The sequence below is a fragment of the Tiliqua scincoides genome, chromosome 11, assembly GCF_035046505.1.
Source record: "Tiliqua scincoides isolate rTilSci1 chromosome 11, rTilSci1.hap2, whole genome shotgun sequence".
NCBI classification, from domain to species: domain Eukaryota; kingdom Metazoa; phylum Chordata; class Lepidosauria; order Squamata; family Scincidae; genus Tiliqua; species Tiliqua scincoides.
Window position 1 is genome coordinate 23,397,493 of NC_089831.1, and position 17,398 is coordinate 23,414,890.

The 17,398-nt window shown below is 42.3% G+C and overlaps 1 protein-coding gene across 4 annotated transcripts in view; it reads right to left on the reverse strand.

Annotated features, from left to right (window-relative positions):
• Positions 1-17,398, reverse strand: part of ARHGEF12 (Rho guanine nucleotide exchange factor 12) — a 99,663-nt gene that overhangs the window by 36,019 nt on the left and 46,246 nt on the right. For all 4 annotated transcript variants that reach the window (XM_066639269.1, XM_066639267.1, XM_066639268.1 and 1 more), the window contains 13 exons: positions 17,173-17,271; positions 15,079-15,128; positions 14,302-14,359; positions 10,551-10,729; positions 9,969-10,046; positions 9,009-9,128; positions 8,420-8,554; positions 6,204-6,275; positions 2,746-2,838; positions 1,661-1,771; positions 1,186-1,284; positions 733-775; positions 339-444 (listed from right to left, as the gene is read on the reverse strand). In XM_066639269.1, the coding sequence (XP_066495366.1) occupies positions 339-444; positions 733-775; positions 1,186-1,284; positions 1,661-1,771; positions 2,746-2,838; positions 6,204-6,275; positions 8,420-8,554; positions 9,009-9,128; positions 9,969-10,046; positions 10,551-10,729; positions 14,302-14,359; positions 15,079-15,128; positions 17,173-17,271 (1,243 nt within the window). The remainder of the gene's footprint in view (positions 1-338; positions 445-732; positions 776-1,185; positions 1,285-1,660; positions 1,772-2,745; positions 2,839-6,203; positions 6,276-8,419; positions 8,555-9,008; positions 9,129-9,968; positions 10,047-10,550; positions 10,730-14,301; positions 14,360-15,078; positions 15,129-17,172; positions 17,272-17,398) is intronic.

Sequence of the window (17,398 nt, forward strand, 5' to 3'; positions counted from 1 at the left end):
CAAATAAATTGAACCTAAGTAAATTTCGCTGGTAAGTACGACAGTTAGAGGGAAAGATTTTCTCCTCCCAGAAAGGATAGTTTACAAGGCTGCTTGATGAGGCAGCTGAAAAGAATCGAACGGGAAATGCAGAGGCCACACCCCTTCCTGCAGTCACTACTGGTGAAGGGGAATAGCCAAACACTGTACACAATGCTAGAACTCTGCAGAAAATTCTACTGCTGTGGCCTATGCTGGCACAGTTCCACATTTGGAGCATAAATGACCAGAAAGAGAACTAGGGTTATACTTCCAAAGCAGACAAAAAGTTAAGTGATCAATAGGCTAAGGACACTTACCTAAAATCTTCAAGGTGCCTCTGGACCTCAGGAAAGACTCTGTCCTGCATAGTTTGAATGTAATGGCGGTGCAGCTCTTCAGGAATTAAGTCTGGCCTTCTCTTTTCTGCAGGAAAATTAATGAAGAGTAAATCTCTTTCTTCGAATGAAGTGGCATGAAGCCAGCCACAGAAAACTATTGGAGCCTCATGCTCTGCAGGCCTTCATCATACAGAACACCTTCATACAGATCATACAGAACATCATACATATGATCATCATACAGATCATACAGAACACCTTCATCAATAGAACACCTTTACTGTTCGTTGCCCACACTGGAACATGCAAGCCAGGATACATGAGAGAGTCTCATGTGAACAAAAAATCTCTTTGGGGTTTAAAACAATCTTACCTAGATCTACAGATATTTCTTCTGGAACTGGAACCTTCAAATTCTGCAACAATAAACGGGCACAACTTAAAACAAATGTAGAAATGTTCATTTCTTGGCAGGACTCAGTCTAGACAAGCTCCTCATTCTGTAACACCCTTCCCCAAATAGCAACAATATCCTTTGATGACACACTGTTAGCAGGGGGCAGGCTGGGGGACAGGAAAAAGTACCAAACACAGAGTTTTCTACTGAGCTCATAGTTCTCTGTCTTATGATTTCCAAGAATGATGTCTAAAAGGATTCTTGCTTGGAAATTGAAGGGACTAGGTTTACTCTGCCTGCAATGCAAACTTTTGGTTTCAGAGGATGTGATGAATTTCATATCCAAATACATGCTATCTGGCCAAGCAAAATTAGATGCAATTTGTTATACATGGAGGGAGAAAGGTAGTGTGTATACTTTGAACCTACCGCAGCTCTCTCCAGGAAGAACTGATTAAACTCAGCAAAGACACGGCGAGTCTCTTTGGAATTTGTTTGTTTATATAGGTCCGCGAAAAGATAACAAAGCTATAGAAGACAAAAAAATAACATTGTATAGGTCTACAAAAGAGATAACAGAACTGTGATATAATAATAAAAAGAATAATGGAAAGAGGGAGGAGAATGCTTAACTCTACCTGTGTTAACTCCAGATTCTACACTTCTTTAAGAGACCCAGTGAAGATCCATAGACAAAGCAAATGCTAATTTAAATTGCACTTTGCATTAATTTCCCTCGCCAATTTTTTTTTAACCATTTCAGAACAAAATAAAAGGTATTTCATCCCCAGATCAAAAAGCTACTGTTCACACAGTAGTTAACATTCCACCTAGGTCTATGTTATAGAGGGTTTCAAAATCTTTCAATTCATGCCACAGGACTGTGCCTGAACAAACCCCTTACCAGTGAAGCTGGGTCAAACTGGGACACAACATGGTGCAGAAAGACGGCCAGGTGAGCTGGGCGGGATTTCAGCAGCTCTATATTCTGGAAACAGCTACACTGCCCATTGATCTGTACAAACAGATGAGAAATTATTATAGGCTAGCACCTACTAGATGTGTGGCCCCCATTTTATCTGTATGGGAAAGGCTACATACAAACTCACTTCCTGTACTTCTTGTTAACAGACTAAACTTCGGACTGCAATTGTCACACAAAACACAAATATACGTGCACTGCTGAAACAGAGACGCCTGCTTTGGCTCGGTCATGTCGTGAGAATGGACGATGGCCGGATCCCAAAGGATCTCTTCTATGGAGAACTCGTGCAAGGAAAGCGCCCTACAGGTAGACCACAGCTGCGATACAAGGACATCTGCAAGAGGGATCTGAAGGCCTTAGGAGTGGACCTCAACAGGTGGGAAACCCTGGCCTCTGAGCAGCCCGCTTGGAGGCAGGCTGTGCAGCATGGCCTTTCCCAGTTTGAAGAGACACTTGGCCAACAGGCTGAGGCAAAGAAGGAAGGCCCATAGTCAGGGAGACAGACCAGGGACAGACTGCACTTGCTCCCGGTGTGGAAGGGACTGTCACTCCCAAATCGGCCTTTTCAGCCACACTAGACGCTGTTCCAGAACCACCTTTCAGAGCGCGATACCATAGTCTTTCGGGACTGAAGGTTGCCAACAGAATACCCAGGAAGCCAAAATGCCTTTATAGAGTTAGGCTGAAATACTAAGAATTAGTACTAAAAGCCATGTTACTTAAGACATTCAATAAGACCAATAAACTTCAGCCTAATCACCAACTGGTATTGGGGGGGGGGGGGGAAATGGCCTTGAGCACACTCTAAAAAGAAGGATAACTACTTGTTAATGTCAACCATAGCAATGAAACGTCATAGCAATGAAATTTAAACACAATGTTCCAAATTTCACTCCCTTACCCCTGCAACAGAGTAGAGACTGCACAGCAATGTCCCCACTGTAGTTACACAAGTATGAAGGAAAAAAAAATAAGTGCCTAAAAGAAACCCCTTAGATCTTCACCTGCTCCTGTTCACCATCAAAGTCCTCATCTTCTGCTCCTATGATTGGAGGTCCCATGCGATAGGAAGGACTTCCAATACTGGACTGAGAGTCCTGCAATTGTCAGGAGACAACAAAACAATTATTCTTTTGTTGACTGCAAGTAACACAATGGAAAGAATTTTTTATTCTTCTTTAGGTATTTTGATAATAAGTCAGGGAAGGGGGGGGCTCTCAGGAAACCAAGAACTTAAAAAAAGATAAACTGATATGGTTTTAATATTGAGATTGTTTAAAGAGCCACTTATTATTTTGTATGTACTGTAATGTTATTTGACAAAATTTTACCACTTTTACTTTGAACATCTTGTCAAAAAAGCAGGAAAATTATTAGTACTAGTTTTATACAAAGCTTAGTTTATTCAGTGTGGTGCATAGCGAGCTTTACTGCTCAAGTACACGAAGTTCTGCTCCACAATAATTTTTAAACATTCAGCTTTAATTATACAGCTTGATTAATTGAATGATTACCATGTTTCTCTTTTACTTCTGTTCTCTGCCCAACAAGGGGCCTGCATCCTTCAACTTGCGCAAGAGAGAACAGAGAAACTGGACCTCATACGCGTAAATGAGGGACACTATCATTGCCTCACCTTTTCCCAAGAAGTCCAGGATACAAGCCGAGATCCTGCCTAGCATGTAGTATGGCTAGCCGGCAACTTTTTTTTTTTTTAATTTAGCTCAATTAAATCTCCTCAAACCATACAAAAGCTTTTCCCATTCCTCCTGTATGCCACCTTAAGACAGTTACAAACTGCAGGTTTGGGGGGGGGCTGTCAAACTCAGTGCCCCGACCCCTTGTTTTGCTTAACATTCAGCCTGAGGAAGAGTTCTGGAAGAGCTTGAATGTTTGCTGAAGAATATGCCTTCTTTTGCTTGATCCTAACAAAGGTATTATTGTGGCTTTTTGATTTTTTTTCCCTGCACCAAATTAAAAACAAAGTCACCAGATGCCCAATTTGCATGATTTCTTTTAATTAGGTACTTGAGACAGTCTCAAAATAGGTACTTTTAGCAAAGAGTGGTGTACAGCGAGCTACACTGGAGAGTATGGGAAGAAGAATGGAACTAAAAGCGACAAGGAAAAATGGGATAGCCTCGTGGGATACAGAATGCCAGTCCCTGAAACTGGGCAAGACACTCCCTTTAAGTTTTTAAAACAAATTGTGAGGATTACATGCTGGTTTCTTAAAACTGCACTTTTACGATATCTAAATCTGTCCAGAAACTAGGCCCTCTGTGGAAGAACTTCAGATGACAAACCCTGTGAGCCAAGAACTCTCTGTTTTATAAAACTTTCATACAGACTACTTTATAGTACTTTCTATTTCAACACTGTACTGCAGTGTTATTCAAACTGTGAGGCATGGATCTTTAGGGCAGTGACAGGAACTCAAAGGGGAGGCGAGTGATGTCCTCTCAGCGATACAGTCACACCCCTGGGCAGAATACAAGCCCGTCTTCTGCCCGTCCTCTGTGCTTTTTTTTAAAGCAGAAGAAACTGGAGTTGCTCAGCTTCAAAAGTGGCTGCTGCTACCCCGCCCTCTTCCGAGTATGCTCGGCTTGCAGTCCTTAACCCTTGCTGATCCTTGTCTGGTTGGTTCCTAGTTCCCAGCCTGGGATCACTTCTCATCAAAGTGAAATCTCTCTTTTCAACCCCCTCCCTCTTCCACTCCCCCCTTTCGATCTCCAAACCTTCCCGCTTTCCTCCCACTCCCCAAATAAAATGCTTCCTATTTTACCAGTCATCAGGACTCTTAAAGTTGCTTCCATGCAGCTGGCAAAGGGGGGGGCGGGAGAGAGAGAGAAGCACACACTTTACTTGGCCAGGTGCAAAAAAAGGGTACTGTTTTTAAAGTGATTTATTAATCTTGTTTGACTGAAGAGAAAAGACTGTATTTTTAAAGTGATGAATCTAGCTATTTGAAGGGAATACTCATCAGCCATTGATGAAGTGATTGCTAGCCCAATCCTATCCACACTTTCCTGGGAGTAAGCCCCATTGACTCTAATGGGACTTACTTCTGAGTAGACATGCACAGGCTTGAGCTGTGTATCTCCTAGTATAGGAGACAAATCAGCTTCCTAACCAAACCCTTATCAGCTCTGATATATTTTCATGGTCTATTTTTGTTTTCCCCACCAGCTGCTGGAAAAATTTAATTTCATTAAATTAATAAAGGGTACAATCCTATCCAAGGAGAATGGGAGAAATGACTAGTTGGATTGGGGTCCACAGGGGTGTGTGTGTGTAATGTTGGTCAGACTGGTTGTTCACAAAGTTCATTTGATAAAACAATTGTATTGGTATGCTTACAAAGTTTAAAAAAATGAGTCCTCCTGGACCAGATAAAATCTACCTACTCCAGCATCCTGTCTCCAACAGTGATCAGCAGCTGATCATTTATAAAGCATGTATACTGCTGTGTATTAATAATATATTTTTAAGATCTGCATTTAATTAATGATATGATTAATATAATTAATATATATTTAATATTATATTATAATAAACATATTATATTTAATATATTTAATATATTTAATATTTCTGGCCACTTCCTGTTTAATGTCACTTCCAGCCCTCAGGAACATGATGGGGAGTCAAGGTCAACAGCCACGGGGGGGGGGTCAAGGGAGACACTGGCCGGAAAAGTCTGAGTACCACTGCTGTACTGCAACAATCAATATTTAATTCTGTTTGGGTTCCATACATTCTTTGTGCCAGATGCCTTCCTTAGGATAAAAATATCAGTTCTCTTTAAAATCAAGATGGAACTGGCCCAAGCATGACTGCAGAGTTTGCCTCTCATGTGCAAGAGCACTCCAGGAAAAAGCAGAAAAAACACTTCAGACCCACGTGCTGTAATCTTTGCCATTAAAAGAAAGGATACCTCCCCCTATAGACACAGAACAGGCACACATGCACAAAGCTGCTGTGCGGTGCATACAAGTGGCTGAAACACACCATTGGTCCACCTCCACTAGTACTATTGAATGAGTGGCAATTCTACAGTGTTATCAGCATACATCTCTGCCAACTCTGCTGCCCAATAACTTTTTAACTGGAGATGCCAGGGGCTGAACCTGGGACCACCTACATATGCGCTACTATTGAGCTAGTGATCTCCCTAAGCTTGTTCTGAAGGTTGATTTTTGACAGACGGCAAAGTAACTCCAACATGTAAAGGACACAAATCTTGACTAGAATACTAGCAAACATTTAGACAAGACAGACTGACTTGGTTCCTGAACATAACCTCAATTCCTAACAACAGCCTTAATTTCTATACAAATTCAGGTAATTGCTTAAAAGAACACAAGTTAGGAACACAAAAGTAAAGGAAACGGGAAAAAGCAGTGTCTTGATAGCAAAACTACCAGAGTTGCTGCTGCCAAGATCTTAATGGTACACTCACTGTATCCTGAATCTCACTCTTCTCTGGGCTCTCATCCAGATAGATCCGCTCCTTCAGGGCACTCCGGGGACTCTGGGAAGAAAACAAACAATAGTCAATTTTCTTCACAGTCCCTGCAATTTCAAGAAATGGGGACCTCAAAAAGAATGGTCACAAACTTGTAAAGCATCTTTTTCTCCCCTCCCCCCCCTCCAAAAAAAATCAGGCCTGAAAAATTATTCCAAAAACCCTAGGAACCAGCCCCGCATATGGGTTCCTGGAATCTTGCATAGTCCTGTGTATCAGGACTTGTTTAAAAAGCTAATCACAAACACTTAATCTGGGAACAGAAAAGAACACTATACTAATGTGACCTCAAAATTCCTTGTCCTTAAAGATCTCAGAATGTTTATAACACATGGAAAGGCAATGAGACTTGTAGCGTTCAATAAAGAAGTGCCTTCAACAATTTAAAGATTGTCTCCCACTTTTTAACATCTTGATTTCAGAGAAAATTTACACATATGTAAAATTTCACTGGTGAAAAGCCTAAAACAATTTCATATACCAGGGATTTTACTTTTTCTAGTTCTAAGAAAATCTTCAACATTCCCTCAAAACTTATACTCAAAGTTGCACATGCGCACATTTGAAACATGGAAAATAGATGGCAAACATCATTCTGTCAAAGTGGTTGGGATGTGATTGTCACACCGGATTCAAGACCTACCATCAGAAGCAATTAGAAAGTGCATTTTTTTCCAGGCACCACAGAGCCATTTGGAACTTTCTACTATATTACAATGGGCACTGCAGCCTGTCAACAAATAAAGGCAGCTATCACACCTATTTAAAAAAATCCCAAGGACAGATTGCCAAAATGGTGAGGATCTGAAAGTTCTTAAGTCAGCAGGAGTAGAAGATTGCAAAATGACAAGTTTTGCTTTCAGATATGCTTCTTATAGGTGTAAAATCCTTACAACTCCTCTCCCCTCACTAAATGCATATTAATGATCTGAAGTACTGTACACTTTTGGTGTACAGTTTCAAAATACTCATTTCTACTGAATATTTGTTAGGAATTTAAAGTTGGAAGCTCCTTGTTTACATCAGTGCAGTAGCTTTCATACATGTGCTGTAGTATTTAAAAACATCAACTTTCTCAAAGGTGTAAGATTTTTAAGAGGCATCATAACTGTGAAAATGGGACAGGGGAAGGGAAGTGGCAGAACAGATCAAGCTACCCGTATAAACAGGTACAACCTCCTGGAGCTTAATTGTCATGATTCAGCCTGGAGATAGGTCAATCAAGAGGCTAGCACACAATTGTTTGAGGATTACATGCCCCAAGTCCCAACTGAGAGAAACCCCTTTGTATCTAGCCAAGTGTTTCACTTAACAAACAATACTCTGTTAACACACTGGAAAGGGACCGAGGACTCTGTGGCAGCAACCAGACTCATTCCCTCTGCTCCATTTGATGGCAAATTGCCCCTTCAAGTTTGAGTCATTCTAACCACATAATTGATTCTTACATGTTCTGAAAGGTACTGTTATTCCCTCTCAGTTCTCTAGAGAAGCCTAATGCTGCTCTTCTCTGCCCAGTAACTGGATACATGCCAAGAAACCACAGGTTTGAAAAACATGGCACTCCTTTACCAGCCTGCCAACCAAGACCCATGTGTCAAGCTTCCTTGCGGCATCACATTCAGTCCTCCGCTCTCTTACTAAGCAGAGCACGCTGCCAATATCTTCTGTGCTTACAAAGGTGGGTGAGGCACTGGGAAGAACACACCTAAAAGTAATTAACGAGTGGAACTGAAACATGAATGGGCCAACTTGGGGAAAACAACCTAGCAGACTTAGTGCCATGCAGCAAATGGCCCTAAATGGAAAATAGCTGGGTTCAAATCCTTGATCAGCTAGGGAGCTCACTGGGTAAGTGACTCTGCTTCAGCCTCAAGCCTCTCTTACCCCAAAGGGCCAAGGTGAACATAAAGCAATCCTAATATCTTTGAAAAGTATTAGTAAAATTATAGGAAGTAGCTTTTAAGGAAGGTATCAAGTAATGGTGGCTACAGAACCCTCCATGATTGCTTCAGACACAGTAGAGATAAGTGGGTGCCCTGAAAGTGTTTCTCTCAGAATTACAGAGGACTGGCCATTCTCCAGAGACAGGACACTGGCCTAACACCAACCTCACTGACAGAGCAAAATGAAGAGGTCTCAGTCCTCACCTCAGCAGTGTCACTATTTGGCTGGGAGCCATCACTGATGCTGGAGTCCCCCTTGTTCAGCCCATCCCCGCTCTCAGCTTCTACCTCACAGATCTCCAAAGACTCTGCTACAAGTTTGGAAGACAAAACTCCTTCCTGAAAACAGACAAAGCTGGGTCACAAACAGCAAGCATCACACAATACAGTGCCTTGGTAGGAGCAAGAGAGGACCATGTTAATGACACATTACCCCTGACAGGAAGGCTATTTGCAAAAACACACTTTGGCCTGTCATTTAAAGGCTACACAAAACATGCACAGAGGGTCAGAGCTTTTCTTATCCCCCAGCCAGACTAACAACGAGAGCGCATGCAGTTTCTCACTACAGTATTTAATATATCTCTATAATGCTCTCCCCATCAATCATCAGCTTCAGTAAGCTCAATTAAAAGGAAGCCCAAGCTGTTACTTGTGTATCCTTTGATTTACTCCTCTCAGAGAGCTGCGTAGACTTGTGCAAACTGGCACAAAATGCAGCTGAGAACAGCTTGCTCCCATACAGCATTCCCAAGTAGGATAGCCTGCCCAGGAGCGCACACATTCCCATTACCTGAGGAGAGCCTGTTGCTTTTGACAACTGCTCCTGAAGCTGCAGGATATGCTTCCTGGTTTCCTGGATCTCCTTTGGCAGTCGAGAAGTGGGAGTGCGGCTGTGATCTTCTTGCAAGGACTGAACAAATTTAAAGGTTTGCAGAATCAATCAACATTATAGTCCCTTTGCTGCACTTATGAACCACTTCATACAAAGCTGCCATGTGATTAAGCTACTGCTTATATTTATTGGTAACAATTAAAAGGTATACTATTTAGGTGGAGATGTTTATGGGAGTTCATTTGCTGCTAAATGGATTCAAAGTCTGGCTATCATCAAAAGATGCCCGTTCACAAAAGTGCCCTCACTCCACCTCCCTCTGTACTCCAGAGTCACCAAGTGATTTAGGGCCCAATCCTATCCAATTTTTCAGCAGCAGCACAACCCTGAGGTAAGGGAACAAATGCTTCCATACCTTGAGGAGGCCTCTGTGACTGCCTCCCCACCACAGGATGCAGTGCATGACCACTGACACAAATGCACCAGCGCTGGAAAATTGGATAGGATTGGGCCTTCTGTCCAGGATTCTATGCCCTTCCCTCTGGAAGGAGAGAGCAAACAGAAGCTGCAGAAGGACTGCCCGATGTCAAAGATGCCAGCCACAGACACAGATCGCCCCTGTTTCTCTTTCAGACACTGTGGGGATCAAGATCGCATGTCTCCCCTTCCTGCTCCTCTGTGCGCAACAGGAGGCTGAAAACTTCTGGGTTTGGTTCTGAATAAATTGGAGCATCCTGATGTTTTCAATCTCTTCCCAATGCATGAGGAGAAAGCCAAAGAGGGAACGTGTAGGCAGGAGGCTTACAAAGGCCCATTTGTGATTTGTCTGAACTGGACCAGAGTGTTGAGCCCTGTTAAAATGGCCACACTGGCAAGCAGCAAGTGATCTGTTCCCCTGGAATATCCCCTCTTCAGTACCTGCAGCCGCTCCTGCTCCTTCTGCAACATCTTCCTCAAAATCTCTACTTTCTGACTATGGACAATATTATTTTCCTCCTGAAAAGAAAAGTTTGCCAACTTATTTTATTCATTTCTAAACAGATCTTCTACTATGTATTTCAGAAGTACGTTAAAATGTAGTCTATTTTGTATTTCACACAACATGTTCACTGGTCCACTTTTATTCCTTTGAAAAAAGTTAAGCATTGAACTACTACTACTACTTTATTTCCTACTACGTAACCTCCCCATTTCAGCACAAAAGTTAACTGAAGTTAAGGGACAATAGTCATGGTGTACAATAGTCAAATTCCCATCATGCAATTCTGCAACAGAACAGATTAACTGCAGAGCCCTCCAGTGCCATCTCAGTTGACTCCTCCTCATGCCTCCATACAAATTACATGATTGAGTTCTGCAGCTGGAGGAATATCTACTGGGACTGTAGTATTATTTGTGACTTGGTCACCAAAAAAAATCAGATGGAGCAAGACAAAAAACACATTTTTCTCCCATATAGTCTAACTAACCCATTTCTGCCCAGAATCCTTCAGATCTTACCCCCATCAGCACTGGACTGGTAATTCTCTCCGTGTTTCCAGATGCTCCAGGTGAGTGAGGGGAAGTCATGATGGGAGACATATGCCCAAATGCTGCTGGATCCACTTCCGAATCAGCCAGTGAAATTTGGGGCGACCCAGGTGGGCGCCCTTGCACAGTGAGGGCTACATAGGAACCCGCTGTAGAGAGAAGACAAAAAATTCTATTCACTTTTTGGTCATGTGACAAATCAGGAGAAAGTTTCTCTCTCATTTCAACCACTTCTTCAACCCAGAACATCTGCCACGGCCGTGGCTACCCACTTCTCTATAAGAGAAGATAGACTGATAAGGGCAACAATTTGCATTATTAAGTAGGAACAAAGAGGTTCTTTAGGCATGACAGTCATCAAATATTTGGATGCTATATCCTATATCCAATGGGATGCCTATCCTATATTGGATGCTGTATCCTATAAATTTGCTGAATAGATTTGTCAAGGAAGGTACTGGGAGAAGCCAGGCTGGTCAAAGGGAGTAGTGCCTAGTGGTTAGCACTCATGCACTTCTTCCTGCTCTACACTATCTTTTTAAGACAGCTGAATGGGGAAGAAACTGGTAGCTCTGTCTGCTGCCACCAACCCAGGTTAAAGAGACCAGGCAGAAGAGTGTCATGTGGGGGAAAAACCCTAACTAGAAGAACAAAGAAGCCTAGGTGTTCTTATTTAAAATCAAGAACACCTTGAGCATCTGGGAACAATCAGATGTGATAGACCACTGCATTACCTATGAACATGGGCTAGGTAGGCAAGAGTAAAAAAACAACTAGTTATTATTAACAGTATTTATATACCGCTTTTCAACTAAAAGTTCACAAAGTGGTTTACAGAGAAAAACAAATAACTAATGGCTCCCTGTCCCAAAAGGGCTCACAATCTAAAAGATGCAAAAGAACACCAGCAGACAGCCACTAGAACAGACACTGCTGGGGTGAGGAGGGTCAGTTATTCCGTGTTTAGTAGTTCAGTGTTTCTCAACCAGTGGTACTTGTACCACCAGTTGTACTTGAGGTTGTGTCTATTGGTACCCTTGAGACCCCATGAGACCAGCAATGCAACATGTCAAGCAACAGTAGGAGGCTTGGCATGACAGGCAGAGATCCAGCATGCACTTTCCGTGCGCTCAAAAGAGCCCTCCTGTCTGCCCTGAGCCTCTTACCAGTGTTTGCTGCATTGCGTCTGGTCTCCCATTCAGAAGTAACTAGCGATGACATCATCACCAGTTACTTCCAGCAGTACTTCCAATAGGTGGACCATGTAAACTGGTGCAGTGGGGTACAAATATTGAGAAACACTGAACTGATTCATTAGAAGTCCAGAAGAAAAACAAAATGAGAAGGGGGTTTGAAAAAGTACAAGCAGTCTGACAGTACATGCACTCAGTTGGATTGACAGAAAGAAAAGGCTTGACCAAATTAGGTACTGTAACTAGTAAAATCCTGAATATGGAGTTGAGACGCCACTCAACAGCAAAGCACACAAAGCCCCCATCTATGCAGCCTGGCTTGGAGTGAAAGAGCAAACCAAGCAAAATTAATTTCTGAACATATATATCTAGAAATACAGTCCCTGTTGCTAGCTACTTACATTGTTCCCAGGAATCTCACTCCCTGTACTTACTGGAGGGTAAATGGATGTGCCTTCCACAAACTAACACCAGATCTCACAGTATATCTTGCAGAAACATCCATGAGCATCCTTCTGCTACAGCATAACCTAGGTTTGATGCCTAATTGAAGGAGTGAGAGCCACCTGGCCACTCCATCCCACCCCTTTACCCAGACAGGTTTGGCTGTCCAATCAGTGGATGCATGCCAATCTCAGTAGGAGCTTGCCTATTCCAGACAAGGAGAAAGATGCAAATCACAAAAGTGTACAGTTGGCTGGTAATGGAAAAACAAGGAGAAAAAGCAGCTTCAGGAATATGACCGAACTGCTTTTGGACCACAAAACGTTCACATAAGCTTCTAAGGAGTTAGATGTGTCCAAAAATCAGGAAAAAATGGGGGGGGGGGGAACAGGGCATTTAAAACAAGTTTCAACAGCAGCATTCCTATTCATAAGAACATAAGAACAGCCCCACTGGATCAGGCCATAGGCCCATCTAGTCCAGCTTCCTGTATCTCACAGCGGCCCACCAAATGCCCCAGGGAGCACACCAGATAACAAGAGACCTCATCCTGGTGCTCTCCCCTACATCTGGCATTCTGACTTAACCCATTCCTAAAATCAGGAGGTTGCGCATACACATCATGGCTTGTACCCCATAATGGATTTTTCCTCCAGAAACTCGTCCAATCCCCTTTTAAAGGCGTCTAGGCTAGACGCCAGCACCACATCCTGTGGCAAGGAGTTCCACAGACCGACCATGCGCTGAGTAAAGAAATATTTTCTTTTGTCTGTCCTAACCCGCCCAACACTCAATTTTAGTGGATGTCCCCTGGTTCTGGTATTATGTGAGAGTGTAAAGAGCATCTCCCTATCCACTCTGTCCATCCCCTGCATAATTTTGTATGTCTCAATCATGTCCCCCCTCAAGCGTCTCTTTTCTAGGCTGAAGAGGCCCAAACGCCGTAGCCTTTCCTCATAAGGAAGGTGCCCCAGCCCCGTAATCATCTTAGTCGCTCTCTTTTGCACCTTTTCCATTTCCACTATGTCTTTTTTGAGATGTAGCGACTAGAACTGGACACAATACTCCAGGTGTGGCCTTACCATCGATTTGTACAACGGCATTATAATACTAACCGTTTTGTTCTCAATACCCTTCCTAATGATCCCAAGCATAGAATTGGCCTTCTTCACTGCCGCCGCACATTGGGTCGACACTTTCATTGACCTGTCCACCACCACCCCAAGATCTCTCTCCTGATCTGTCACAGACAGCTCAGAACCCATCAGCCTATATCTAAAGTTTTGATTTTTTGCCCCAATGTGCATGACTTTACACTTACTGACATTGAAGCGCATCTGCCTTCCCTTGGCATTATGCCGAATTGCCTTCAATCACATCTTCCCAGGGACAGGCCCAAGTCCCTGAGCAACCTTCAACCAGTTTCAAACTGAATGTACACCTGTCATTTTGCAGATTGTATGAGGGGTCTCAATTACATGAGTTGAACTGTTTTACTCATCTAGCCCCCATACACTTGGCAACAGTAAACTACAATGGACTATCACTGGTACAGTAGTCATGGGTTAAACTGCTCCTTTTGAAATAGCATCTGCCATCTTATCAACTCCACCTGCTTCAGCTGTAGTGCATACAACCCACCAGAACAGGGTGGGTACAGCAATCCCAGAGTTAATGTACAGCATTCAAAGGGTTAATGTGAACTGAATAATGAACCTCAAGACAAAAAAAGAATTACACTGTAGGGTCTGACAGATAAGCAACTCTTGATTTTCTCAACTGCTGCTATAAAACAAGCAGTGGAAACTGCACACAGTTAAACAAGTACAGCCACCCACTGTCCTCAGATCAATATTTAGGACTCTTCCAGAGAACATCAGATTCTGCTTTATATTTTATTCCAAAAATGCACCCCCAAGGACTTCGGATAGGTTAACAGGCAGATAATAGATCACTAGCATAGCTAAAATCCAACAACATACTGCTTTCTGGGTGATTCAGGACAATTCAACCTCCACCACACATCCCAAATACATCTCAGGGATTTTAAGGAGATTAAACGCAATTTGCAAGTGTTTACTCACACTTTATCAGCTTCACCACCTCCAAATGATTTGAGTGTGTTACCAGAGTCCCATTCACCTAGGAAAAGGGAACAGGATTGTCAATTGTGATTTGTGACACTGTGAAGATGACATGAAAGAACTCTACCCTACAAAATGAAACCTGGGTTTCATTTCCTCCATGCTTTTTAATATAAACTAGTATTTTCCTCCAATATCGCAACCCCCGCCACACACTCTGCAAGATCTAGCCAACTGTGCAAAACATTCTTAGTCACACAAATCAGACGTTCAACATAACGATAGCAAAAACCTTTGAAGTTGTTCTTTTTGGCTATTTTACAGCCAAAATATCTAGACCGACTGCTCATGACCCTGACCGAGGGCTATTTGAGAAATGGTTGAAGCGAATTCCAATGCGCAGCCCTGAAGCAGAAGTTCTAGCTCTGCCTTCCCCTACCCGCACTCCCAGCACTTAAAGTCCTTTTAGCAGACATGAAATTGAAACCTTGTGTCATGCACATCAGCTTACAAAGCAAGGTTATGAAACCAGAGTGCTTTCCATGAAGAAAAAAAGTCAACATCTGGCAACAGACAACTCTCACTTACTGCCAATTCTAAATATAGGAAAATACACAGTGCCTCAAATGTTCCTGAGAGGTAGGTTTTGGCAAAACAACGATGTACTGATGGGGACCACTGAAGCATTCCTCTCTCTCTCTCTCTCTCTCTCTCTCTCTCTCTCTCTCTCTCCATCCAGCAGCAATTTACTCCTCTGACGACACTAAATGTTCCTACCTTAATGATTCGGTCACCAGTTTGAACCCCGGCCCGCATAGCTGCTCCATCTAGAGAAGAAAAGAATCAGCCATTGAGAATTCAATCCATTTTTGTTTCCAGAATTTTTCTGCTCTGGTGTCCAAACAAGGAAAAAAAAGAGCCCCCATTTCAGATAATGTGTCTGCATGGCATGCACGGAATCTGGATTCACACGCATTGATTACGACATCATGCTGTCTCTCACTTATCCTTGCTCCTTCACATCAGAGCAGAACTCCATCCAGGATCACATGGACCACAGAGTTTACATTACAAGACACTACCAAGGGACAAAATTAAACCCTGCTTTGTTTTACTGACTAATGCATCAAACTCGTAACATGGACAAGATGCACCACTATTCTCTCTGCTTTTCCTTCTGCCCCTAAAGTAGTGAGACAATGGCAACCCATCCTTACAAAAGTTAATAGATTGCAAGATCCTAGGACAGCAATTCCCAAACTGTGGGTCAGGACCCACCAGTGGTCACAACCTGATTTTTGGTGGGTCGCAAAACTGACAAGCTGATAAGGAAAATAGATTGAACCCTATGAAAATCAAAACAAAGTAGCATGTGTAAATCTATTTGTGAGCAGACGAACGTATCTCAGTCCACTTCAAAGGCAGGTTGAAGGGAACACAATGGCACCAGAATGGTCTGATCCAATGAATGCAGGCCCCAACAAACTCAAGAAGGAAGTCCCCCTCCCCAGCTGACAAGGAAAATGTACTGAAACCTATAGAAAGCAAAACTGAACCACACATGTGTGTTCAATTGCAAGTAGGCAAATGTGCCTCTCCTCTTATTGAAGGCCAGGCAAATGCAAGGCCATCAGAGTGGTTCTGATCCAATGGAACATGGAGCTCAAATGCACGCTCCAAATGCGCCCTCCCCCACCATAGGAAAAAGGATAAAAGCAGAGGCTTGAGAGGTTGGTAAAGTAAAACTTTTTTTGCCCATCTTGTAAAGCTAGGGGTCTGAACACAGTGTCATTTTAACAAGTGGGTCCCAGTGTAACAAAGTTTGGGAACCACTGCTCTAGGAAAATAACATGTTTGACACTGCAACCCATCCCATACATACAGTGTTACAAAAACATGTGCTGCATAACAATAATAATAATAATATTTACATAGTGCAAAGCATTTCACATGCATTTTTTTGATGCTGTCCTTATAGCAAACCTGTAAGATGAAGTAGTATTCTTATTCCTGTATTACACCTCAAGATCTGAGGCTAGAGGCTTGCCTAAGACTACCTAGCAAGTTCACAGCAAAGATGATATCCAAAACAGGGAAGCTCAGTGAGCTACATCAGTTGCACACAGCAAAGCAGCAGCAACAGTTTGTGAACCGTTCAGACTCTGGAACTGAACAACTTTCCTGCCATGCGATGCAGCAAAGCTTTATCCTCATGTAGGCTAGTAGTGGCTACAGCAATTATATATTTAAACATAACTGCAAAACTATTCTTTACTATTCTTTTCATTTATGCTCATTCCATACAAAAGTGATAAAATGGGAGAGACTTCCAAATACATGCAATGTGTGTCAAGTATACACCATAATTTTTTTTACACTCTTTCCTTTAAAATAAAATTCACACTTTACATATTTTATATCCAGCAACAGTGTTATTTCTCTTTGGGTACTGTATTCCCAGGAACAAAAACTCTCCTGTGAATCTGTTCTTAGTGCAACTTTGTGATCCAATTGTAATGGCCACACATCAAAAGGTATTTTATTATAGAAATTTTATCCCATGGCATATATATTCCACTTTAAAATCGTAATATATGCATATGATCCATTTTGAACACACATTAGATTGTGAGGGAACAAGCTGGTACACACAATGGTTACACTGCAGAAACCAATGGCAACTCTTTGCAGCATATTTTTACAGTAATCAGAAGTGAAAAACTGATAGTTTAATCTAAACACAATTTTTGAAATATACGTTTGCTATATTACAAGGTACAAAATTTTAAAAAATAAAATATGGGTTATAAGCAGATACAAATTAAGTACAAGTTATATAACATGTGAAATGACCCTAGCAAGTCTGCTCACCTTCTTTTACGGATTGCACAAAGACTGGATTGTCTCCACTGACCGTCAACCCAAATCCATTTTCATCCCGCTGGATAATAACACAACGTTGAACAAGACCTGTACAGGGAAAGGGAACAAAAGGTAATGGGGTAGGCATCGGACAAAAACCTTATCCTGCTGAAAAACGATCAATCGATCTACAGAATGGAACCTATTTAGGAGGTGCACAGGAACAAATAGGGAA